Consider the following 26,980-nt stretch of genomic DNA (forward strand, 5'->3'; position numbering starts at 1 on the left):
CATATGGGGGTATAGCAGGAGCCCAAGGCGAGGAGTGGCTTTCAGAAATGTTTTGAATAAAGACACCATCCTTGGAATACATTATCATCTCTCAAAATGACAGTTTCAAGGAAGGTGCAGGATCTAGTATGTTTCTTGAAGACTATCTTCATTTTCTAATAATTGTAGTAAATAATAATAAATAATCAATGCATTTGACCTGATTTGTTAGAATAATAGAAAGCAGAACACTATAGTGTTGCCCTTTAGCCCCTAAAACTATTCAAAGAAGATAAGTTGGAGCATCTTATGACTCTCGTTGGATGTTATATTTTTGTAAGTCATTGAAAGAACCTGGCACTATAAGGATATATTTGATAAGGATAGCTAAAATGATTGAAGAAAACGCTTCAGTAAAATATCCCTCAAGCCAGAGCAGTAGGACAAAAACAGCATGTCAAAACAAGACAACATGGGAGTCTGGCTCTAGAGATAAATTAAACAAGCATCCTTCACTTGGATGATAATTGTGTTGGCACCAGAGAGCTTGTGTATCACTGAATTGTGCTCTTAAAGAGGCAGTTGGTGCTTCAAAAGCAGTCATCCTGGTGAACAGGGGTAGGGTTTTCTGGTCAGGAGATTTCATTTCAAGCAAGGATGTGATTATTCCTGACTGTCATTGCATTACCAGGAAAACTTGTTTCTGAGATCCTTAAGAATACATCAGCTATGACATTTAAGGAAGGCCTTCAGAAGCTGTACTAACTAGCAATAAAATATAAGGTTGAGAAATTTCTAAAATCCTCTGTAAGTTTTTGTGCCAAAACTCACATTTCAGCAATGGTCACAGCTGTCAAGAGCACAGCTCCCCTAAATACAGAGAAGTGGGAGACTTCAGTAGCCCTCCCTCAGTTATTGGTGATGTCCCTGCATTCACACACTTCCATATTTTTCCTTCATACTGCCATTCTCAAGTTTTACACACATTTATGACATTGAAACAGGATTTTGGAGGTATTACAAAGAACCAACAGCCCTAAGCAAAATGAAATATGTCATTTAGAGCATTAAACAAGCATATTCCTAAACACAACAATGTTTATATGTAATTGTGTGATGAGAAACTTGGGAAAACATACAAGAAGTTTTGGAAGTAATACCTCTGTCTCCATGCCGATGGAGATAAAATGATATTCTCTCACTTTTAGAAATCTGAGGTTCATATTCACTAAAACTTGAAAGACTGTGAAATAGGTAATCAGTCAGCTGACATTATCCTTGATTTCAAAGATGAAAGCTTCATTTTCAGAGACAAATCTAGATCCAGTACTTCCACTGCTGGCTATTTACCCAAAGGGAAAATAAAACACTAATTTGGAAAGATATATGCACCCCTATGTTTATTGCAGCATTATTTACAATAGCCATGATATGGAAGCAACATAAAGTTTTGTCTAGTTTCTATGCACAGGTTCTGAACCCCTCTTAGAAAGGTCCAAAACTCTTAATACAAAGCAATACTAAAGATTGCACATTTACATCTATTCACAAAAATCTATGCACTGGGGTCTAGAATGCCCTCATTTCAATACTGCTTACTTAAAACTTTTTTTTTAATGTTTATTTATTCTTGAGAGAGACAGACAGACAGAGACAGAGTGTGAGTGGGGGAAGGTCAGAGAGAGAGGGAGACACAGAATCTGAAGCAGGCTCCAGGCTCTGAGCTGTCAGCACAGAGCCTGACGCAGGGCTGGAATTCACAGACTGTGAGATCATGACCTGATCTGAAGTCGGACACTTAACCAACTGAGCCACCCAGGTGCCCCTCAATACTGCTTACTTTAAATACTATTTGTAGAGCCTCTGTTCAAGAATCTAGGGTCTGCGGTGCCTGGGTGGCTCAGTCAGTTAAGCATCCACCTTCAGCTCAGGAAATGATCTTGCAGTTCATGAGTTCTAGTCCCACATCGGGCTCTGTGCTGACAGCTCAGAGCCTGGAGCCTGATTCAGATTCTGTGTCTCCTTCTCTCTCTGCCTCTCTCTCTCTCTGTCTCTCTCCCTTTCAAAAATGAATAAAAATTAAAAAAAAAAAAAAGAATCTAGGGTCTCACTAAATGGAAGGCATTCTTCCCCCATCTGTAATTAGTATAGTAATGGCAACATTTTAGTGCATTAATTTTATGTGTGATGTCTTTAAGCCCAATTAGCTAAGGAACAGACCTTTAATGACTAGCTGTATAAAATCAAAGAAGGACTGGCTTATATTTTATATCCTCAACTCGTCTCAATATTTGTTAGAATTTAAACTTTCCAAGGTTGATAATCTGTTTAAAATAAAAGGGAAAATATATATTTATACATGTACCTCAGTTTAATATTCTGGACTTAAGAATTACCAATTATAAATGTAAAGACAAAAAGAAGTATAGTAAAATAGACCAAGAAGAGATTTAAGAAATCTAAAGCTAAAGCTTTATTTGTCTTCCTGCCCTCCTTGTGCTAATCATTAACTGAGTTTACAAATAACCCCCTCCTCTGAGAAGAAATACAGCAACACCGAACAGGACAAGCACACCAAATGATCTGTATTTTCCTTTTTATAACTGAGTCTTTGTGAAAATGTCCCTGTGCAATATACATGCCTCAGGTTCTATTCATTATCACCTCTGGATGAAGCCAGGAGTTGGGAAAGATGGATAAATTCCTCGTTTTAACCATAATAATTGATTTGAGAAGTGATGCTATCCTTAGGAACATGGCTGATGTGCTGAAAGGGTGAAATTAGTTGTTGTTTTCTTGGTGAAGATGAAATTCTAATGTTTATTTATTTTTGAGAGAGAGTGAGACACACAGAGCGTAAGTGGGGGAGAGGCAGAGAGAGAAGGAGACACAGAATCTAAAGCAGATTCCAGGCTCTGAGCTGTCAGCACAGAGCCCGACACGGGGCTCAAACTCCTGAGCCCCGATCATGACCTGAGCTGAAGTCCGATACTTAACCGAATGAACCACCCAGGTGACGCGTTATGAAGGTGAAAATTTTAATGATTTTTCCATATTCTCTAGAACATTCACTGCTCTTTGTAAAATGCATTGTTAGATCCAAACACAGGCAGCTGCTTGTAGGAAACTCTTTATTCCTCCTTTACCCTAACATGAAGGACAAAAAAAAAAAAAAAAAAAAAAAAGGCAGCAGCAGCAGCTGGGAATATTTCCAGAGCATCGACTACGGGAAGCATCAGGTCTGACTATACAGAAGGTGGTTTTCTCCAGTCTGCATACTGGGCCACAGTTCTCTTCTCGCAGAACTCTGGAGCTCAGGACCAGAAGTGACAGTAATGGTCCCCAGAACCTTTACCCCAAGGCCTTGGGGTAGGCTCTTCAGTCTGTACCTTCCAGAATCGATGCACAGACTCCTGGGTCCCCAACACCAGGTACTGCAGGAATCGGACCTTATCTCTAGGACAACTTGCTAGTGAACGCAACTCTCCCAACAGGATACTGTAATTTGTAAGCCAGTTCATTTCCCTAAGACCTTACTTCTTTGTAAAATGAACTTCTCTTTTGCATACATGAGCCCTACCTATGCTCAGAAGAATGGACCACCACCAGAGGTGTCTAGCCCAAAATAAGCACTCAGTAAATAGTAGGTCTGTAAACAAAAACCTTAAAATATGACATGATGAGTTACTAATCACTCATACTCATTAAGTGCTCTCTTCAATATTATAATTTAGTGGAATTTCAAATATGTTAATATAGGTTATCATTCATTAATGAGAAAAGGATTGCAATTTTAACTCTCATATTTAACTCTTTAAAGTGTGGCATCTTTAATGCAGCTGGATGTTCTTATTCTATGACAGATTAGCTCATGATTCATTAGCTGTACACATCTTGGGTCCATATGTGCTGCTACACAGTAGGTTAGACCCCCACCTGGCTCAAGGAGTAGCCTAAAGGAATCTTGCAAACAGAAGATTCCAGTCCCTAGAGCAGTGCCAGGGCATAGCTTACATACAGCATGTGGCAGGGTTATTATGTCTAATTGGTACGTTGGTATTAACAAATGTGTAATGGCACAAAGCACAGAAAATTTCACTACATCTCTGGCAAATTCATAGTGAGAAAGAAGGACAGATGGTTGAAAACGGCCATAAAATGTTCTATTCCATGTCTGCAAAAATCATTAGTAGTTAAAGAGATGTTATTAATGGATCAGATTCACTTAGGGAGTCGTGTTTCTGTAATGCACATTAAAGCAATGATACTTCTGGTATTTTTAATGTAATCAGGGTCAAAGACAAACATGTCTTTGTATGTAATTAGAGAATAGATTTATCGACAGTAAAGAAGCTGTTCCACATCACTTAGGAAGTTGTTCTTATCTTCTTACATTGAGGAGTAAAACGCCAACCACATGCTAGCCTCGTAGGTCCCTGAAATAATACCATATTGTTTCATTGGTATAATCTCGGGAGATGGAGAAGGGGTAAAGTTATTATTTCTGAAAATCACCAAAAGCCCATTTTTAAAAAGCCACAAATAACCAGTTTGTAAATTATGAATGAGTGATTTTAATTCCCCAGGTTCTTTAACATATTCTTTTAGAATTAAAACGAAAATCAGTGTTTGGACTTTGTGAGCATGAGAATGATTTCCGTGGATGTTTTTAAATTTCTTTCTTTCTTTCTTTTTTTAATTATTATTATTTTTCTTTTTTTTAACTCATCTCTGTACCTGGTGTGGGGCTCGAACTCACAACCCTGAGATCAAGAGTTACATGCTTGTAGGGAACCTGGATGGCTCAGTAGATTAGGCATACAACTTTGGCTCAGGTCGTGATCTCATGGTTGGTGAGTTCGAGCCCTGCATCAGCCTCTGTGCTGACGGCTCAGAGCCTGGAGCCTGCTTCAGATTGTGTGTCTCCCTCTCTCTCTGCCCCTCCCCCACTTGCACTCTCTCTCTCTTTCAAAAATAAATAAACATTTTAAAAAATTGTTTTTAAAGAGTTACATGCTCTTCTGACTGAGCCTACCATGCGCCCTAATTTCAGTGGACGTTTTATGTCTGTGTGACAGCATAATATCTGTGAACTGATGGAGGTGCTTTAGGCCAGGTGCAGTGGCTTGTCATGGTCCCCTCCATGTGGAGTGGAACTTTCCGCCCTGCAGGTCCAGAATGCCAGAATCAGGAGGTTGTCAGTGCTTAGGGACAGCGGCTTAGGGTTGTCAGTGCTTAGGGACAGATTTCCTTAGGATATCTCAAGGTGCAAAACAGGAATAAGGTAATTGTGTGAATCTAGCCGGGAAGCCAGAGGGATGGAGGTGTTCAGGAACCTGTGGTCATTGTTCTTGGGCTTTCTCTCACTCAGATTGTTCAGAAATACTCTTTCCCCAGCTCTTTCTCTTTCTGGGCTTTCTGAAACTGCTGCTCCTGAGAGCAACTCTTGCACGCAGAGGCAGCTCGTGTTTCTGCATGGTTTCCCAGCGTGGTAGAATGCATGGGCTTGTAGCATGTTTTCACTTGTTACCTTTTAGATCAGCTGCCAACCTTTGGCTTCCAGGCAGGCCTGTAATTACATAGTTTGTGTGTCTCCGGAGCCCCTTTTGGACATGGGCCAGAGTTCTTAAGGCAGCTGGCTACGCTCATGATGCTTTTCCTGAAGCACACGACCTGGAGCTACAAACAGAGACAGCGGTTCTGTTGCTGTCCCCACACGACTGTGTGGGCGTCACATCGTGTGGGCATCACAGTTAGGTTTGTGGATTTTATCCCAATGGAGCACTGATTTACAGTGTTCTCTTCTACAAACCGATTGCCTCTGAGTAGGTTTCCCCCATCTCGTAGCCATTTCCTTATCCTGTCAACCTAAAAATAATAACAATAAACCATTTAAACATCCTACATAAATCTGCCAGGTTTGATAAAAAGCGAGGGGGAGAAATCTCATCACCTCCAGTGACAGTGGTGTAAAATCCCTGCATTTGGCTCTGGCAGAGTTTCCACCACAGAAAGAGGTGCTTTGTCATCACTTTGGACTCTTAAAATGTTGGGTGTTTTTTGGGGTTTTTTTTTTCCCTCTCCCGCCCCTCTCCCTGCCCTCCTTCCTGAACAGTTAAAATGTTTATACGGTTGGTTAACAAACATCAGCAAAATGATAACAACCGCTATTGATCCCTGTATTATGGCTGTGGAAAGCCTAAACTTGCAGATTTATTCCTGATTATAAAGTAAGTCTTGGCTCTCTTTGTGCATTCGTTGGCCCCCGCCACCCCACACATTGTTCATTTCTGTGTGACACTGGCGTATCTTCCTCAGGTGAGAGGTGTCAGCCGTGAACTGGAGTAAGCCCTCCAGGTGCTAGATGCAGCTGTGCACCAGTGATTTATTCTTGTAAATGTAGGACTTGAAGGGGTAGAGGGCTCTCAAAAGCAGTGTTCTCCTGTTTTCCCCAACAAGGAGAGAGGGGAGGAGCTGGAGACAGATAGGACGTTGATGAATGATCAGTGGTTTTGTTGCCACTGGGAAGGTTGGTTCAAGGGAAGTATTGCATTTTTTATTACATGAATAATCTATAGTTACTGTAATAATATTTGAGGGGAGAAAAATTATTCATAGTTCTATTCATGAAACACTATTATTTTCGTGTATATCCTTCCAGAATGTTACTTCTGCAGATACATAAGAATGTGTATTTTTCAATAAATGGAATTCTAATCCTTCATAACTTTGTGACTTCCTAATTATAATTAACAGCTTTCAAGTCAGTAAAAGTACGCAAGCATCGTCATTTTTAAATGGACACATAGGGCACCACTGAATGCACTGCTTCATTTGTTTTGCTAATCCTTTATTGTTAGAGCTGAAGGTGTGTGTGACTTTAAGCAATGCCATGATGAACATCCTTGTGAGTAAGATATCTTTGTTCACTTATCTAGCTCTTCATTTCGGGTAGATTACTGGAAATAGACTTGGCTCAGGTCATAATCTCGCAGTTTGTGGGTTCGAGCCCTGCATCGGGCTCTGTGCTGACAGCTCGGCCTGGAGTCTGCCTCAGGTTCTGTGTCTCCCTCTTTCTGCATCTCCCCCACTCACTCCCACTCCCTCCCTCTCTCTCTCTCCCTCTCTCTCTCTCTCTCTCTCTCAAAGATAAATAAACGTTAAAAAAAAAAAAGTACACCCAGTTTAAGGAGATTTTCTACATGCCTGATTTGGGAGAGAGGGTGTGTGTTTGTTTTTACTATTCTACTGTGCTCTTCCTATGCTGTGAGATTAGATAAAATCTTGTCATTTGTATAGCCATATTTAAAGGAATAAAGTAAGAAAAGCTGTTTCACATCTAATTGCTTCTTGGGTCACAGAACCGTTGTGAATCTGACTAGAAACCGTTGTGAATGCTCCCCTAGAAAAATGGATGTATGTATATATACAATGCCAAGGGTTCATCTGCTCCTGAACCTAATCCATGGACTCCAGTTCAGTCTTTGACTTCTAGGTTCTTCTTAGTTTTTTTATTTGTGATTATTGTCACTTTCACACCAGTTAAGAGTGAAGTTAATTTATTGTTTCTGCTCTAGTCTAATAAATATTTTATGCTCTTCCATGTATAGTCTGTTTTATAGTGGACTGTTATAAAATAGTATTGAAACCAAGAATGAAATCATTTCTGCATTAAGACAGACTGCCCCTACTACTCTAGACTTACATATTGCAAAGGGTTACCAAAGATGTGTTTGAGCCATTTGGGTGAGACCATTCTAAACATACAGAATGTGATGTTCACATGCTTCACTTTACCCCATCTGTTCATGCATTTTTCCTGCTTGTAGGATTTACCCAGTTGATTGTCTCACGGTCCCATTTGGCATGACCAAAGCCAGACTCATCATTTCTTTCCCAACATGTCTGCCTTAATGTATCCAAATGTCTGTTAATCACATTGCTCTTCTTCCAGTTACTCATGGGTGGAATTTTAGACTCAACTTGAGCTTTCCTTGCCCAATGTATTAATCAGGGATCCCCACAGAAACAGAACCAAGAGGGTAGATATGTGTATAGAGAGGGAGAGGGAGAAAGGGAGAGAGATTTGTTATGAGGAATTGGCTCACAATTATGGAGGCTGGCAAGTCTCAAGATCTCCAGGGTGAGTCTGCTGGAGACCCAGAAGAGCTGACTGTTTAGTTCTGGTCCAAAGATCAGTAGGCTTAAGACATAGGAAGATCCTTTATGTCAGTTTGAGTCCAAAGGCAGGATAAAAGCTGATACTCCTTTTAAGACCATCAGGCAGGAAGAACTCTTTTTCTTAGGAGAGGGTCAGCTTTTTTATGCTTCTCAGTCCTTCAACTGATTGGGTAAGGCCCACCCACATTATGGAAGGCGGTCTACTTTACTCTGTGTTGGAAATAAACTGGCCACCATAACATGGAGGGCAGGGAGAGACCTCCATGAGGCAAAAAAAGAGGCAGATCATCCCAGATTGGTAGTTGGCAGGTTTAACAAGCAAGGGAACTTCCTTACAAGGCTTGTCTGGAGTGGCCTCAAGAGAAGTAGATCTTTGCACCTGCCCACCAAAATCTTAAGTCTATATAGAGACCTGAACTGGGTTCAGTCACATACCATCTAGATGGTCTTAACAACACTTTGTTCTTTCAAGGTTATGTCCTTGAAATCAACGCCTGCTGTGGGAATGGTGAGCAGAACACACATTCCAAGGACAGGGGCAGCATTGAGGAACCTCTACTTGCCAGGGTCCAGCTCACAGGTAAACTGGCAGTCAACGTCCTCTTGATTACCTCCCCCAGCACTCAGTCTACCTATTTAAATGATAATACCATCCAGAAGCATCACACAGGTCATCTCTTCTTCCTGCAAACCTAGTAGAAGACACATAACAAATGAAGAGTGCAAGCTGACAGGATAAAGTAGAAGTGGTTTTTTTCCTATGGGGCTTACAGAATACTGAGAGAAACAGTTGGGAAAAGGCAAGATAAATCAACATCACAACCCTAGACAGGAAACACTTTCAGGGTTGAAAAAAGGTTTTAACTTACAGGAAGAATGTGTGTGGTATACAGGAATGAAAATAGGAATATGTTTCATATACAGTTGATACTCATTATTTTCAGAGTCCATATTTGTGCATTCACACACTTGATACCCATGGCACCTTCACCAGTGGTTATCTTACTGTTGGCCACGCCATTAACAGTGCCACTGTAATTCTCTGGTTTTTTTTAAGTTTATTTATTTTTGAGAGAGTGAGAAAAAGTGTGAATGGGGAAGGGGCAGACAGAGGGAGACAGAATCCCAAGCAGGCTCCTCACTGTCAACGAGCCTGATGCAAGGCTTGATCTCACTTAACCGACACTTAAGCTAGACACTTAACCGACTAAGCCACCCAGATGCCTGCTTAAAGATGCTCTTGTGTGCCCTGACAAGTTTTGCTCATGCCTTTTGTGGTGTCATTTGACTCCTTGTGTTCTCAATGAAAACTGTCCTGTTTAGGGGCACCTGGGTGGCTCAGTCAGTGAAGCATCCAACTCTTGATTTCAGCTCAGGTCATGATCTCACCATACATGAGATCAAGCCCCATATCAGGCTCATTACTAACAGTGCAGAGCCTGGTTGGTATTCTCTCTCTCTCTCTCCCTCTCACTTCCCTCCCCCGCTTGCGTGTTCTCTCTCTCTCTCAAAATAAATAAATATTTTTTAAAAATAAAATAAAAACTGACCAGTTTTATTTCTGTTTTGATTCCCTAATTGGTCAGATCTAACTGCTGCCATCTAAGTGATGAGATTTGTTGTTCAAGCAAGAAAGAGCCAAAAACATATCAGTCTGGGTTTTTTCCCTAGCAATTTATTTTGAAATTTTTCAAAAATACAAGAAAAAAAATTTTTTCAATAATACAGTAATAACCCATATACCCTTTGCCCTTATTGACCGGTTGTTAGCCTTTGCCACGTTTGCTTGCTCTTACTTATTTGCCCATCTTCTTGCTCTCTTCCCTCTTTCTCTGTCACCATCATGGTCATCCTCTGTATGTTTTCCGGAACCATTTGAAAGTAAGTTGCACACATGACACGTTACTCCTAAATGTGTCTCCTCTAAGAACAAGCGCATTCTCCTACATGGCCATGATACCAACATCACATCCAGGACAGTTGTCAATGATGCAGTAGTATTATCCGTTAGCATAAAATACAATCCAACACACATTTCTCCACACTCCCCCATCATACTCCTCCCTCTCCCGCCTCCCACCAGGATCCAATAAAGGGTCCAGTCACTGGCCTCCATGTTTCTTCTGTCTCCTTAAATCTCCTCGCCCTTTTTTGTGTCTTTTGTGAGATTTCAGTTTTGAAGAGTCCAGGCCTTGTCATGGATAATGTCCTGCCATTTGGACTTAGCCCATTACCCTTAGATTCAGGTAAAACATTTCTGACAAGAATACTACATGAGTAATGTACCTTCTCATCTTGTCACATCAGGAGGTACCCCAGTATTGGGGATACTCAGTTTGATTATTTGCTCGATACCTCCTTTTCTCCCCATAATTAGTAAGTGATATTTGAGGCCTAGTGAAAATCCTGTTCTTCAGCAACTTTTCATCCATGTTTTAGCATTCATTGGCAGTGACCCTTGCCTGAATTAATTATTACATGAGTGGTTGCAAAAGGTGATTTTCCAAATAGCTGACATTCCATCCAAAAGAGCTCTTTTCCTCTCTTAGCCTTCTCACCCAATTTTTTTTATCACTAGAGATTTATTGTTGGTTCAGAGTGTAATCCATTACCATCATTGTTTCTTTGATGCTTGCATTGTCCCACATTTGCCAGTGGGAGCTTTTTCTAACCAGTTCCTGTGCCCCTTTAATACGGTCCAGTTCGTCTTTGAGCACCTCCTTGTTTTCTGACACAAAGTGGGTTTTTTTCTTTGTTTCTTCCCAATAATATGTTAAAAGAAACAATTGTATATTGTTTTCTACCCATAACTATATTTTATCAGAGCAGCCTACTATTTTAAAGAAGCAAACAAAATGTATACCCCATTCATAGCTAAAAATAAAATATACTGTATTTCTCCACAAACAGATTTCTGGATCAGAGCCCAGCTACTAATAACACACATAAACAGTCACTTCCTTTCAGCAAAGAGTAGTAGGCCATTAAGAAATATCTGACTCGGCATTGTTTGTGTGTGAAAAGCCTCTTCCATGACAGCAGAAAAAGGAAAGTGAGTTGTACTGACAATTCAGAATGTTTAAATCATTCATCAGACAGGTGTTTTTATAATTTACATTGTGTGCCCAGCACCATGCTAAAGGCCATTATAGATCTATAAGGATATATTGTTAAAAAGGCAAAAGGAGATAAAGCTAGTTGAAAAATAGAAACGGGTCAATATGTGACAGCGTACTTATTAATGTTATAGGAATTAATAGGGGAAGAGATAGCATGGAGCAGAATGTGGGAGAACTTGTGAAGGAGCTCAGAGCAAAAGTGAACTTTGAGTCAATGGTTGTGTATCTGGTTTGTGTAGGCATGAAACGAGACTTTTTCTGACATATGAAGCTGTTAGCAGTGATTATCTTTGGGGAGGGGGACCAGAGCAACAAGACATAAGGCAGCAGCCTTTTTGTTATATGTCCTTGTGTGCATATATTACTTTTACAGTAACAGAGACAGATTTAAGATCTTGCTTATTAAAGATGAGTGACCTAATAGGAAGAGGAGTCTATACCAACTGAATAAAAAACTTGAAGTCCAGCCATGGGTTGGGCTGGGTAGTGGGAGCAAAGTTATAATTGATCTTTCAGACAATGGGGGACTACTGAAAGGTTGTGACAAAAGTAGGCATGCCTTGGGGGAACTAATGTAGCAAAAAAGTAATTTGCACATACACCAAAGGCTTATTTGCCTTTATTCAGAAGAGAGTCACTATGTGGTAATTAAAATCACGTTTAATTGCATCTAGTTTATTTAAAACACACTTTGATTTATATTTTTGAAAGTGGAGTCATTGGGATATGTCTTTTGAATAAATCAAGGCATACCTGGATGTATTTATGGATTCTTTGGACAATTTGTTTTGATCTATGATTTCTGAAATTGCACTCCTCAAAACCTGGCTTCTGGGGGCGCCTGGGTGGCGCAGTCGGTTAAGCGTCCGACTTCAGCCAGGTCATGATCTCGAGGTCCGGGAGTTCGAGCCCCGCGTCAGGCTCTGGGCTGATGGCTCAGAGCCTGGAGCCTGTTTCGGATTCTGTGTCTCCCTCTCTCTCTGCCCCTCCCCCGTTCATGCCCTGTCTCTCTCTGTCCCAAAAATAAATAAAAACGTTGAAAAAAAAATTTAAAAAAAAAAAAAAACTGGCTTCTGTGGCTTTGCCACAACCTTTTTTTTGTTTTTGTTTTTGTTTTAATTACCACAAAGGTTTAAATGCCAGTTGATCATGTATCTAGTCAAATCCTAATGATACAGCTTTTGGAAACAGGATGCCACAGTAAAATGATTTTTGTGGTTTAATCAGTTTTGTACTTACATACTGGGCCGCTTTCAACTGTGGATTCCACTTATACCTCACACTTCACTGTGATGAGTCATGCGCAGGGAAGAATGGAGAGGAACCTGCATGTATGACACACTCTGTAAATGGATGACCCTTCCCTTTCTCCCTGTGAAGCCAACTCTTGACAACTATAGGGTTTTTGTGCTCGGTTTGCTTTGGTTTGGATGTTTGGGTGGGGGGGAGGGTGGTGGTTAGAGGTGGTGTTTTTGTTGTTGTTGTTTTTGTTTGTTTGTTTTTTGCCTCCATTGAATATAACAAATTAAATCCAAGGAAAATTCTCAAACTGTCAAAATAAATTCAATTTGTATTTACTCAAGTACAGATGGTGCCAGTTTTCAATAATTCATTCAGCCAAGGAGGCTTTTAAAAACTAGTATTTTATTCCTCTTCATTCTAAGCCACTTATTTCTTTTCTCCTAAGTCCAAAAATAAGCATATGAAGCTCAGATCAGTGTTTTGTTTCACCTGTGCTGAAGTCTCATCCAGTGGTGGTGATGGGTTGTCCGTCCCGATGTGGATTACTTATGAGGTCAAAGGACTTGTTTTACTCCCCTCTACTCTCTGACAGGCTGAAACTAACAGGGACAAGTGGGACGTGGCTTAGGTAAAACATCACTCTCTACTCCACTTCTTATCTCACCCCCCAAAATCAACAAAGGCAGCAAGAACACCTTGAAAAAAAAATGAAGCACCTCTACACAGTATATTCAGCATAAAAACTGGGCCAGAAGATCACACAGTGTGGCTTTTTAAAACAACTCTCACTTCCTCAGGTCACCACTGTTTACATGATGATGTTGGGTAGCTTCTGAGCTTTTTAAGCGAAACCTTTTAATATTTAATGTGGTTAAAAAAGGTTTTCCACAGGCAGCTTTCAACACTACCACAAATCCCTGTCTGTACGGTGGTGGTTATTGTAGTGTATCCCTTAAAAATTCTATTTTTTTTTTCTACGTACTACCAACTCTGGAGTAAATACCAACACAGAACAAAATATTCTCAAATGGCTCTTTCATAGCACTTGCTATTCTAGTGAATGAGATGTTTTTCCCCACTATATGCATTTTTGTTGCTTTTAGTAAAACTTGAATTGTACTTATTTTATGATGTTTTTAAAAAACTAAGATTGTCGGGGCGCCTGGGTGGCGCAGTCAGTTAAGCGTCCGACTTCAGCCAGGTCATGATCTCACGGTCCGTGAGTTCGAGCCCCGCATCAGGCCCTGGGCTGATGGCTCAGAGCCTGGAGCCTGTTTCCGATTCTGTGTCTCCCTCTCTCTCTGCCCCTCCCCCATTCATGCTCTGTCTCTCTCTGTCCCAAAAATAAATAAACGTTGAAAAAAAAAAATTTAAAAAAAAAAAAAAAAAAAAAACTAAGATTGCCCTCCTAGCCTTTCACTTTACTGATTTTGTAAGTCTCAGCTTTGTCCATGATTCTCAGTTTCATTCGACACTTCCTTTTAGCAGATTATGGACAAGTAAGTCTCAGTCTCTGTAACCTGTTTTCTAGAAATAGACTAAAAGGAAATAAGCTAGCATTTGTTGCAAATTTTGGGAAAATTATGTTGTGTCATATCTAAAAATGAATTTCCTAGGATTCTGTAATTATAGTCACTGATTCGTGTAGTATCAACACAAAACTGGAGAAAAACAAATCAGGACAATTGGATGTTAGCATAGCAGAGCTACAAAAAGATGGCTAAAGGGATCATTAAAGAGTCTGCTCACTGAAAAATAAACACAGACATACACTTGTGTCCACACTAAAACTACTACTAAATCACTCACGGGCAGGAATAATAAGTGATGATTTGAATGAGGAAGTAAGACAAATTCACTGAAACTAGCAGTGTCTTCTATCCTTTTATTTCTCCATTTTCTCATCTAAAAGAAAGTAAAGAAAATACTTCTAATTAGATGCTTACAATGAGTTCAGCATGCTTGACTGGATGATAAAATACCCAAAAGCACTACATTCAAACTCTTAAACTAAGTTCCAGCTGGGGAAGCTTCTGCAGAGCATAGTTTCCCCTTTTTTGTTCTAGTTTCTTGTTTGTTTTGTTTTTAAGAATTACCCACACACACACCAAAAAAAGGGGGGGGGGGAGAATTCCCTTTAGATTACTAGTCATATAAAAATGCCCTGGGAAGGGGGTGGAGCAAATGGGGAAAGAAAATTGTTTAAAAGTGAATTGGGCTTTGGTGGGGGGGGGGGGGGCACCTAGGTGGCTCAGTCTGACTTGATTTTGGCACAGGTCGTGATCCCAGGATCATGGGATCAAGCCCCGCGTCAGGCTTTGCACTCAGCATGGAGCCTGCTTGAGATTCTCTCTCTCTCCCTCCCCCCATCTCCCCCACTCACAATCTCTCTCTGGAAAATAAAAATAGAAAGTGAATTGGCTTTTAAATAAAAAACTCAAAAATGAATTTCTTTAAAAACACATTTTGTTAAAATATGTAAACAGTGCAATATTGTAACAGCACAGCTCAACGTATTTTTGTACAATGAAGACATCATGTACTCAGGACCCAAATCAATCAAGTGAACGTTATCAGCACTCCACAAGCCCCTTGTAGTTCCTTGTCCCAGGACCCCACCAAGGATAACCACTGTCCTGATTTATCACATAGATTGGTTTTCCTGTTTTTATACTTTCCACAAATGGAATCTGGCTACTCTTGCTCAATATTATTTGAGATTCGTCCATATTATTCTGTGCTGGTGTGGATGGTTTGTCCTCAGGGCTGTATATTTTTTCATTGTGTTAATACACCACAAAACTTATCTATCCTTTTTTACTACTGATGGGTATTTGGGTAGTTTCGAGTTTAGGTCTGAATAGTGCCAATATATATATTTTTTGGTACTTATCTTTTAGTGGATGGTCATTCTAGGACTATAACTGCCTGGTCATAGACTTTGCATGTATTCAGCTCTAGAAGATTCAGCCAAGCGGTTTTCCAAAATAGATGCACCAAATTGCATCCCTATGGATGCATGCAATTTATAGTCTAGTTGTTCCACATCCTTTCTAATACTTGGTATTTTCTGTCCTTTTTCATTTTAACCACTCTAGGGGATATGGTGGTTTTAATTTTAATTTTTCTAATAACTCACAAAGATGAGCCCCTTTTCATGTATTTGTACATGGAGGGATATTTCATGTTTAGAGATTGGAATACCCATTAGAAAGTTGTCAGTGTTGTTCAAGCTGATGTATAGACATAATACAATCCCAGTCAAATTACTAGCAATTTTATTTTTGCAGAAACTGAGAAGCTCATTTAAAAATTCACATGGGTATTCAAAGGACCAAGGATAGCCAAAGAATTCTTACAGAAAATGGAGAAAGCAAGAATACTTGTACTATTGCATAGAAAGGTTTCTAATGCTTTGGTAACTAAGACAGTGTTACTGGTGCAGGGCAAGGCTAACAGATCAATGGAACAGACTAGAGTCCAGAAATGGGCCCACTTCTATACTGTCATCTGATCTATGGCAGAGATGACACTGCATTGCAGTGGGAAAGGGATAGCCTTTTCAATAAATGGTGTTCAGCTATTTGGATAACTATTTGGAGATAAAAGAATCTTGACCTCTTCCTCATTTCATGCAAAAAGTGGATTGTAGATTTAAATGGGAAAAATAAATAAATATATATGTGTACTTTTAGAGGAAGACCAAAGAAAACAACCTTACTACCTGGGAGTAGACAAAGATTTCTTAAATAGGACACAAAAAGTATGAACCATAAAAAATTAATATATTGGGCCATGTTAAAATTGTGATGTCAGGGGACCCCTGGTCAGTTCGGTGGTTAGAGCATGTGATTCTTGACCTCAGGGTCCTGGGTTCAAGCCCCATGTTGGGCATGGAGCTAACTTAAAAAAATTAATTTAGGGGCGCCTTGGTGGCTCAGTTGGTTGAGCAGCCAGCTGCGGCTCAGGTCATGATCTCACAGTTTGTGAGTTCAAGCCCCGCATTAGGCTCTGTGCTGACAGCTCAGAGCCTGGAACCTGCTTCAGATTCTGTGTCTCCCCCGCTCTCTCTGCCCCTCCCCCACTCACACTTTGTCTTTGTCTCTCTCTCTCTCTCTCTCTCTCTCAAAAATAAACATTAAAAAATTTTTTTAAATAAAAATGGGTGAAAATTTTGAACATTCACAAAAGGTGATATCCAGATGGCCATGTTTTTTCATTTTCTCCTTACTTTTAATAAGAGAATATGTATGTCATGTACATATTCAGCTACTCTTTACTACTGCCATTCTAAAAGAGTATGCCTAGAAAACATCAATAATATGTATAATTACATGAAAACATGATGTCCTTTCAATATTACTGTTTTAGGTTCATGTTGTTTTGATGCCATGGACATATAAACATGCAGAATCTAAAGCATGCAACAGCAGGAAACACCAGATGGTTTCTCACATACTTATAACCCTAAAAAAAAAATTAGCTTTTCCATTACCGTGAAATGTGAGCAAACAGATCTCCTCTGCCTCCTGCTTCTCTCCTTTTCCCTCTCCCCCTCCCTTCTCTCTCTCCTCCCCTCCACCCCTTTCTCTCTCTCTCTCTGTCTCTCTCTCTCTCTCTCTCTCTCTGTCTCTCTCTCTCTCTCTCTCTCACACACACACACACACACACACACACACACACACACAGAGTTCAGTCTTTGAGCTATGGACATCTCATCCCTGACCCAGAGCCACATCGGGCTCACTATTGCTGGTCACTAGTGTCATCTTTATGGAAATAACGAAAGGACACATAAGTGGCAGGAATAGATGAAGTGCAGAAGCCTGTGGTGTTCTCTGCTTGGAAATTTTTTAAAGCTGAAGATTTAATGTTTTTTTAGGGAAATGAAATAGGTGTAAACTTGACCAAGTTAAAACATTCTGCTCTAATACATACTTATTAATTAGAATCATCTGGAGGGTTCTGAAAACCCTGGGATCCTGGGTGCAATCTGGAACCTGGGAGGTTTTGTTTTGTTTTGTTTTGTTTTGTTTTGTTTTTTAATTTTTTAAGTTTATTTATTTTGAGAGAGAGAGAACACGAGCAGGGGAGAGATAAATAGAGAGGGAAAGAAAGAGAATCCCAGGTAGGCTCCACACACACATCAGTGCAGAGCTCGATGGAAGGCTTGAACTCATGAACCTCAAGACCATGACCTGAGCTGAAACCAAGAGTCAGATGCTTAACCAACTGAGCCACCCATGCTCCCCTGGACCCTGGGAGTTTTAAAAGCTCTGTGGGTGATTCTGATGTGCTGGTAAGGTTGTGACCCCTGCGGGTGCTTAAGTCAGGGTACAGTTAAAACTGAAATCCTACGTTGATTGCTCCAAAGAGCCACCCTGTTAGACTACCTCATTTGTGTTTTGGTTTGACTGGGGAGGAGGGATATTTATTCCTTTTAGAGTACTTCTCCAGGGACCTGAGTCCTGGGAATGACTAACAGAAAGTGGTAAAACTGTCTTTTCAGGAATATGCTCAGATGTTCTACACAGGGTCCCCTACCTTCCTAGTTATCCCAGGAGCACCTCACTGCAGATAGTGTGCACACAGTGCTAGTTCAGCAGAGAAGGCTACTGCAAACAAGAAGGATCTAGATTTCTAGTACATCCGGCCATCCTCCCTCCTTCCTTCTCAGCCCCACCACACTGATTAAGAATTCATGATTGTAACTCAAGTATTTCAATACCGTGAAAGCACAGACCCCTGGCAGTTCCTTCCAAAGAGAAACATGGTGGTAGTGGCTGTTAAAATTTTTATTTTTTAAATGCCATTGTGAATATAGATATACTGTAATGAAAATAAATCACTAAAATTTTTACATAATTCATACAGCCTTTTGTAACTGGTATCTTCCATGATTAATATCTTATTTACTTTCCCCTTCAGTAACCAAAAATAATTGATGTACTACATTTTAATATTTTCTATTTGTACTGCTTTAATTGATTTCATAAGTTATTCCAAATGCTGACCGCAAAGGTTATTTTATACTCATCTAATAATCGATTTAAGGTTGTAATATGTTGGGGGAACATAGATTATATACAACAGTTTGAAGACCATGCAATAGAAAAGTCTAAATAAGGTAAATAAAGGAAAACTTTTAAAGATAAAACCTACTAGTCTACTATGTAGCTAATAGATTTTTTCATATCTTCAGTTTTTTCCATTCTTTACCCATGTCCTCTGCCAACCAAAGAGCAAACAGGAGATAAATTTTAATCTCCAACCCTTAATCTGATTCTTATTCTTAACACGTTTTTCATTCACTAGATCAAAATATTGTTATTTAATAAAGGACCTAAGTTTGTACACCATTAACCTTAATTTGGAACATTTTGGTTACTCGGTAATTTAACAATTTCTTCTAGTTTTGCATACATCATATATATTACCCCATGCAGAGGCTCAACTTTTTCAGTAGGTTGGACAGGACCAGTAGGTAGTATTATATTCTTCATTTGTCTAATGAAGTCCAGAGAAGTTAGACTGTGACTTTCTCTATTATAAATACAGGATGCAACTATTACTAGAATTCCATTTTTCTGATCTAAATCCTTTGCTCCGTTTGTTTGGGGAGCATTTTCATCTCTGTTAATTTAGGGCCCAGTCAGTTCGGAGGCAGTGGAAGGGAAGGAATATATCTACTAGTCAGTGATAGCCACTGAATTCAAACACTGAACAGGATGCCACTCAGACCTCGACTTGGTTGAGAGTCACACCCCTGAGAAGCCAGCACTTTGGCCTCCAATTTTCAGTTGAGAAAATGGAGACTCAGGGAGTCTACTAACCAGTCCCAAAAGAGTGAGACCCAGGTCTGTCAGGTGCTGAAATTCCTTATTTGCTACTTCTCCAGGAATTCAGCATCCAGTTAGGAGGGAGGGGAAATTACACACACACATGGACACACCTGAAATTAAAGTACCATTTACTGTTCTGGAAGTTGCAGAAAGAGTAGTCACCAAGTTAAAGCGTTCCAGAGAAACAAAAGATCACTTCTGAATGGATGGTCAGCAGAACTCCTTTTTCACTGAGAAGATTCGCCATGGCTAAAGTCTAAGAAAGGAGATTTGGGCAGGCCAAGATTAGATAGATAGATAGATAGATAGATAGATAGATAGATAGATAGATAGATAGATAAGATAGATTTCAGTAGGCAAAATAAACGGATGGATGGATGGATGGATGGATGGATGGATGGATGGATGGACAGACGGATGGGAGGAAGGAAGGAAGGAAAACATTCCAGGGAAAGATGATAGCTTAGAAGGAGAAAGCCAAAGAGATGGGGGAAATGAGGATGTAGGGAATAGATGAGCAACAGGAAAAGCAGGTTTGAAGACCTTGCGTATATGCTGAATGAGCATGGCTAGTTTAATATATGCCCAATTCCAAATACTAAGATAAGTGCTGCTAGGTTAAAGGAAGCATCAAGAATTTTTGAACTGAGCTGATCCCATAAAGCTTCACAGCAGAGCGTGATTTGAGGTGGATATAAAGATAGGTATGAATTTTAAGGAAAATTCTTGAACAAAACGTCAAGACGGAAACACTAAGACCTAAGGTATGATTGCCAGGTAGAGATGAGAGGACAGCTTTGCTTTAAGAGAGACTTTGCGGTGGGTTAGGAGGCAGTGCAGAACCATTGAAAGTGTTTTAGTTCAAATGCTGCCCTCACCAACCTCTTTATTGTAAATACAATGGATAAAATATAATAAAAACAAAAAATAATTTTCATCCTTTTATCTTACATAATCTCTTAACTTTTAACCATGTGTTGACCTATTTCTCTCCTGGTTTTTGAAATACCCCCACTGTCCTGGCTTCTCTTTTACCATTATTTAGTCCCCTTTGTGGGCTCCTTTGTTCACCCATCTCCTTGTCTCCCCGCATTACCAGAGTCTGCCCTACTCATCTTCATCCTCTTCAGAAATGACCTGAGTGGCAGTGACACCTAAATATATGTTTCCAGCCCACACTTCTCTCCAGACTACACCCTGATCTGCCTTCCTCCTTGACGTTTCACCCGGGGTGAGTACGGCACCTGCTGTCATCCTTGCCCTGTCCAACCCAGTTCTTGCCCAGACATAAATCTGGTCCTGACCCTCCCTGTTGAAAACTCTCCTGTGACTCTCCATGAGGTGGCATTTGCCCATTTCCCAGTGTGGCCCAGCTGAGTGTCAACATTCTGAACCCACCTACACAATGAGTATACCAAGGCCTTCTCCCCACCCACATTCCCCTATAATTATGGACCTTTAAAAAATTCCCACTCAAACAGATGGGCATGATGCCTCTAGAAATCTTTGTTTCTTCCAGAGCTGACCCTCTTCCAACCCAGGCAATGGCAGTGATTATTTAGATTTCTGCTCCACAGGCATAACCTCAAGAGCTGTAGACCAGAGGAAAGAACTCTCCATAGCACAAATTTATCTCTCTCTGAGGCAGGTGCTTTGGAAAAGAATATTATTAAAGCTGGCTTGTGACGTTATGTTCAGGGTCAGTCTTCATTGCCAAGAGTACCTGCCAAAGGTTTATCTGCTCATATTTGCTTATGCTAGAAATACTGATAAATTACTCCTATTCTATATAAATGCGAATGTATATGTATTCTATATAAATACATCTGTGCATGCACGCACATATATACACACAAAACATGCATATGTGCGCTTACATATATATATATATATATATACACATAGGCACATTCACATTCACACACGTGCCCCAATACACATATGCATATAAAACTGTTGGGGAATGGGGACCATTTTTCTTTTTTCTTTTTTCCCCTTCTCTCTGAGTCTGTCCCAAAGTCAACAGAGTGGGGTATACTTTGTGATGGCGTTGCCTTGGAGTTTAGTGCTGACACTCTTTTTCAAAGTCCTGTATTCTCTTTTCCTCAGCCACCCTGGCTGGCAGTAGGGGCTGTGGACTGCACAAAAGTCCCGGGTGCTCTCACCACAGTCTCTGCCCACGGTCTTGATTGAAATCCAGCTCACGTTATAGCGCTCAGGCTCAGGCATTGTTAGAACTGAGAGATATATTCAATTTTAAGCAAGAACAAACTACATCTGCCTTCTAAGGAAAAGTAGGCCCAGCCTCCTGTGGCATTTCTTTAAATGGATTAATATGTTGATCTGGGAGAAATCGGGAGCCATCCTTCATGTTTTCATTATGAAGCCAGGTGAAATGAAAACCAAATCTTACTGCTAAATGCCACCCCTGGGAATTCTGCAGTGTTGTTTCTATTTTAAACCAAACTGCAGGATTTCTTCTTTAGTTAAAGCATAATGTTGTAAATATAAAATTTCAGTGTTCCTTTCTTTTTTTAACTTTAGACACCATTTAGTTGCTTCCTGTTTGCAGAGCTCATACCAGGAACATTTTATAATGTTAAGCGGCTGTGAATATCTAATCACATGAGAAACAGTTGCTGTGTATCTACCTTCCCGTGTTGGAGAAATTGCAGCCTGAGCCTGGTAATAAGGTACTAATTATCAGAGTACTGCATCATAGTCCTTAGCAGACACCTAAGACTTTATTCACTTAAATGTTTAAGTGAAATTATCAGTCATAAAATAAAGCATAGGCATGAAATGGTGACTTTTGTCATGCTAAATTATTCTTGGTGATTTAGGGTAAAACACTTTTCCATGTCGTGTGCTTTCGCTCAGTATCTGTTTATAAACGAGCAAACATGGGGGTGGGGGGGCGTCTAGGTGGCTCAGTTGGTTAAGCGTCCAACTTCAGCTCCAGTCACAGTCTCACGGTTCATGAGTTCGAACCCCGCATCAGGCACTATGCTGACAGCTCAGAGCATGGAGCCTGCTTCAGATTCTGTGTTTGCCTCTCTCTACCCCTCTCTTGCTCGTGCTCTGTCTCTTTCTCTCTCAAAATAAATAAACATTAAAAAAATAAATGAGCAAATATGATTTTAAGAGAATGGAAGAATACTTTTCTCTGTTTTCTTAGTTACACACTCTGAACTTGTCATCCTGTACTGTTTATCTCAGTTTAAGGGGAAATTTCTGGAAGAAAAACTGACTGAGCATTGCTTTATTATTACTATTATTTAAATTCAAGTTAGTTAACATATGGTGTAATAATGGTTTCAGGAGTAGAACCCAGTGATTCATCATGTCCATATAACACCCAGTGCTCATCCCAACAAATGCCCTCTTTAATGCCCATCACACATTTGGCCCATCCCCCCACCCACCTCCCCGCCAACAACCCTCAGTTTGTTCTCTGTATTTAAGACTCTCTTATGGTTGCCTCCCTGTCTGTTTGAAACTATTTTTTCCGCTTCCCTTCCCCATGGTCTTCTGTTAAATTTCTCAAATTCCATGAGTGAAAACATAGGAGTCTTTCTCTGGCTGACTAATTTTGCTTAGCACTCTAGTTCCATCCACATTGTTGCAAATGGCAAGACTTCATTATTTTGATCACCAAGTAATATTCCCTTGTATATGTATCTTTGTTATCCATTCATCAGTTGATGGACGTTTGGGCTCTACTTCACACCTGTCAGAATGGCTAAAATTAACAACTCAGGAAACAATAGATGTTGGTGAGGGTGTGGAGAAAGGGGAACCCTTTTGTACTGCTGGTGGGAATGTAAACTGGTGCGGCCACACTGGAAAAAACAGTATGAAGGGTCCTCAGGAAACTAAAAGTAGAACTACCCTACAACCCAGCAGTGGCGCTCTGTTTATCCAAAGGACACAAAAATGCTGATTCAAAGGGGCACATGCACCCCAGTGTTTGTAGCAGCGCTATCAACAATAGCCAAATTAGGGGCATTGCTTCACAAGGCAAAGTTCAAAATGCTGAGAGGGTGTTTCATCTTCGGAACTCAGCTGGAGTGGAAGGTCAGGGTCTTGTGACCTCACCATGATGTTTATTGTAATTTGAAACCCTTGAAGATTTGCAGGCAGCTACCAGGCTGCTTCTGGGGAGCCTTACAGCAGTCAAGATTCCTCTCCCTGAGGGGACCCAGAATATCCCCTTGCGTTAGGCTATTTCTGTTTGCACAAAACAGATAATAGGAGGTTCAGAAGTGTGGGTTGGCTTGGAACAGATCTGAGATGGGGCTTTATTCTAATGACACCTGGAGAAATGGGGCAGCTCAGCAAAGATTGCCAGCCATTTACCTGTCTTACCTCACCATAGACAGGTCCTTCGAGATGGAACGGCAGCTCCCAAAGTTCACCTTTTCCTTTCCTGTTGCTTTGCTGCTGCATCTTTGCTTCCCCACTCCCACCCCTGCTGCTTATTCTTTCTGCTGCTGGTGGGCTGGCTGACTCTGTTTCAAACAATTGCTTCAATTCCCTCCGTTTGGAGCACACCCACCCTCCATGGGCAGAGTTCCTGTGGTCTGGCCAGGTACCTGTGGTCCGTGCACCTCTGCCACTCGACAGAGAAGGCGCCATGAGCCTCAGCTTGGTTCATCTTGCATTTAGGCTGCGTCTCTGGGACACGGTCTTCCTCTTCAGAGCTAGCAATGTGGCCTCATTGTCTTGGATTCAATACAGGAGTATTCATTTCATACCTTTGCCTCCTGTTTTGGCAAACACTCTAGAAGACAGATGATAGAGTCCTATTGAAGAATTCACTATTGGATGACCAAGATTATAAATCCGTGTGGTTACCTCTGGAGAACTCTAGGTGAAATGAGAATGTCTGGTTTGTCCCACCTGCCTCCACAGGTATCTCAAGACTTTTCTCTCTGCTCTTTTTTTCTTAGCCATATACATCAACTGTTACTTATTTTGCAGGGAACATGTATGATACTTTGGAACACACACAAAGTGTAACATACAAGAGTGTATATATAGTGTGAATACAGGCTGTACGCCACCAGAGATCTTGCTTTGCTTTGTTTAATGCTTTAAACTTTCCTAAATGCTCTCCCATCCTTTATCACTTTAATCTTCCAAGTAACTAGGAGAGGCTAATCTCCACCTTTTGCTGCTGAGAAAACAGACCTAACACTACAGACAGAACCATTATTACAATCCCAGTTTTCTGATACGTTCCACAACGTCTTGACACAAAAGTGTACGATCACTGAATGATGTGTGCATGCATGGCTTCCCCCCCCCCCACCCTGCCAAGCACACATACACACACCTGTTGAGACTCATTTATTGAAAACTGATAGAATTTACCAGCATCGATAATTTTTCCATTCTGTATATGGTATTGGCGGCTGAGAAATTAATGATTAGCCTAGTAAAAATGGAGTCTGAAAACCTGTCCTATGTCTTCAGTATTGTTAGCAGTCAGTCTAACGGTAGGCAGTGTGGGAAAGTCAGTGATTCTGTACAGAAAAGAATCAGTGTTTCCAAATCACTCGTCTTCCTAACATCCATCCGTTCAACCAGCCATCCTGTTAGAGTGACATCGTTTGGAAAAAGTCCCAGACCTGGGATAAAGGGACCTGAATTCTGATACATGCTTAGTATGTAATTTGGGTTAAGTCATTCTACATTTGTGAATCTGATTTTTTTTTAAGTTTATTTATTTATTTTGAGAGAAAGAGAGCGAAAGAGTGCAAGCTCGGGTCGGGGGGGGGGGGGAGAGAGAGAGAGAGAGAGAGAGAGAGAGAGAGAGAGAGAGAGAGAGAAATCCCAAGCAGACTCCACGTTCAGCACAGAGCCTCAACGCAGGGCTTGAACTCAGGAACCATAAGATCGTGACCTGAGCTGAAATCAAGAGTGGGATGCTTAACTGACTGAGCTACCCAGGCGCCCTATAAATCTGATTTTTGTTTTTAATCTGTAAAATGAGGTGTTGAGATTTTGTTTTCTGATGTTTCATCCATGTGCAGCATGGTCTTAGGTCCAACACACCATTGTCTACTATAGTATCCCCTTTGTAACCTCCTTACCCACCCACTCCAGAGCCTGGAGACTGGGAAGGGTAGTGTCACTGATGTATTAAAAATCTTCCTTAGGCCCAATTTCCAGGTATTATATGAAATTCCCTCTGCTGCTTAATTCCACTGAATTACATTTTTCATGTTAATAGGCTAATATTTTTTGAACTTGTAAGATTGAATGTATGGAATGAAATCAATATCTCTGATAATTACTTGACGGGGGTGGGAAGGTTGAGTAGAAAGTCATTTAAAACTCGCAGACTAATATTGATTAAAATTATTGGCTTGAAGATTTAGAATATCTAAAATGTAGCCCCGGCATTTACGATGACATGTAGCAGGTCATTTTCTTTACTGGATTTAGGGAAGAACCAGTAATTTAGAATCAGAGCATTCTGTGCATCCCTATATAGGGTGTTCTCAGGCTTTATTCCTGCAATTTCGCATTTTTATGTGGGATGTTCTAAGGGACAAGCAGTTCTCTCTTTCAGAATTATTGGAATCTTTCTTTTGTTATCTTTCAGTAGTCACAGAATATGTGGTCATTTCATTCAAGTGTCCATGAATGATTCTAGACAGATCCATAGTTCTTTGTTTGTTGAATGCCGTATAACAGTGGTTCCCAATTCTGGCTAACCATTCAACATATTTTTTTTTGAGATCACACAGATGATTTTGGTGAGCATCCCTATTGAAAACCACAGGTTTACCAAAAGTGTCAGATTATAATTCACATGGTTTTCGGTCACTTTCACTCATCATGAGAAAGATACAAGAAGCCTTAGTGATGATCCCCCACCCCTTTCACAGAGAAGGCAATTGAGGCTCGGGTTAAGTGAGCTGCCGAAAGAAACACTTCATCTGCTTTTTTTCCCCAATGTCCAACTTCTGCACCGACCCACTGTGTTATAACCTAAAGTCTTAGCCATGTTTCAGATTATCAAAGCTTCAGCAGAAACAAACCTGAAAAACACAGTATATTGTGACAATCATGGAACCACAGAGAAGCAGAGTTAGGTGAATACTCTTCTCGTTTAAGGACCTGAAAGCCCAGCGGCCTTAAGTATCGTGTCAAGGATGTACCACTGGCTGTTACATATATAATCTGTAGGTAAATAAAATAGTAAGTACTCTTACTGTATAGTCAGCCCTTTATAGCATTCTCCACCCACCAGCAGGTTCACCATTGGAGGGCAAGGGGGTAAAACGTCAGCCCAGCTGCACAATTACATTAGCCTTCTGGCCCAGCCTGAAAACCCTACCCAGTCATTAACAGAGCAGACCCAAAGAGGAGGGCTTTCTTCAGAAGGACACAGTTAATATCTCATTATCTGAGAACAGTTCCCATTAGCATGTTCATTTTAGCTGGGTGTTGAGATTAGCTAGTAGTCAACTCAGGCAGTGAGGAAATGGCCTTTTGATGGGTGGGACTGTAGGAGGAAGGATGCCTGCAGGAGGTGAACAGCCAGAAGGACAGGCAGAATCACGGTAGAAGCCAGAGGGAGGTAGCTGGACTTGCCTCCACCTG

At 40.6% G+C, this 26,980-nt stretch overlaps 1 protein-coding gene across 7 annotated transcripts in view; it reads left to right on the top strand.

The window, feature by feature from the left end:
- LYRM4 (LYR motif containing 4) overlaps nt 1–26,980 on the top strand; it is a 180,839-nt gene that overhangs the window by 106,661 nt on the left and 47,198 nt on the right. Inside the window, exons 3-5 of one of the 7 annotated variants that reach the window (XR_006598611.1) lie at nt 8,633–8,740; nt 20,463–20,594; nt 21,908–22,102. The exons of 3 other annotated variants lie outside the window; for them this stretch is intronic. Coding sequence is in view for 2 of the 4 variants with exons in the window: in XM_006931479.4 (XP_006931541.2) it covers nt 8,633–8,740 (108 nt within the window). In the remaining 2 variants the exon portion in view is untranslated. Of the gene's footprint in view, nt 1–8,632; nt 8,741–20,462; nt 20,595–21,907; nt 22,103–26,980 lie in introns of those variants that run through there. 3 more of the 7 variants (XR_002156924.2, XM_006931479.4, XM_045058562.1) reach the window with 3 other exon arrangements.

Source organism: Felis catus, chromosome B2, assembly GCF_018350175.1.
Source record: "Felis catus isolate Fca126 chromosome B2, F.catus_Fca126_mat1.0, whole genome shotgun sequence".
In the NCBI taxonomy this organism is placed as follows: Eukaryota; Metazoa; Chordata; class Mammalia; order Carnivora; family Felidae; genus Felis; species Felis catus.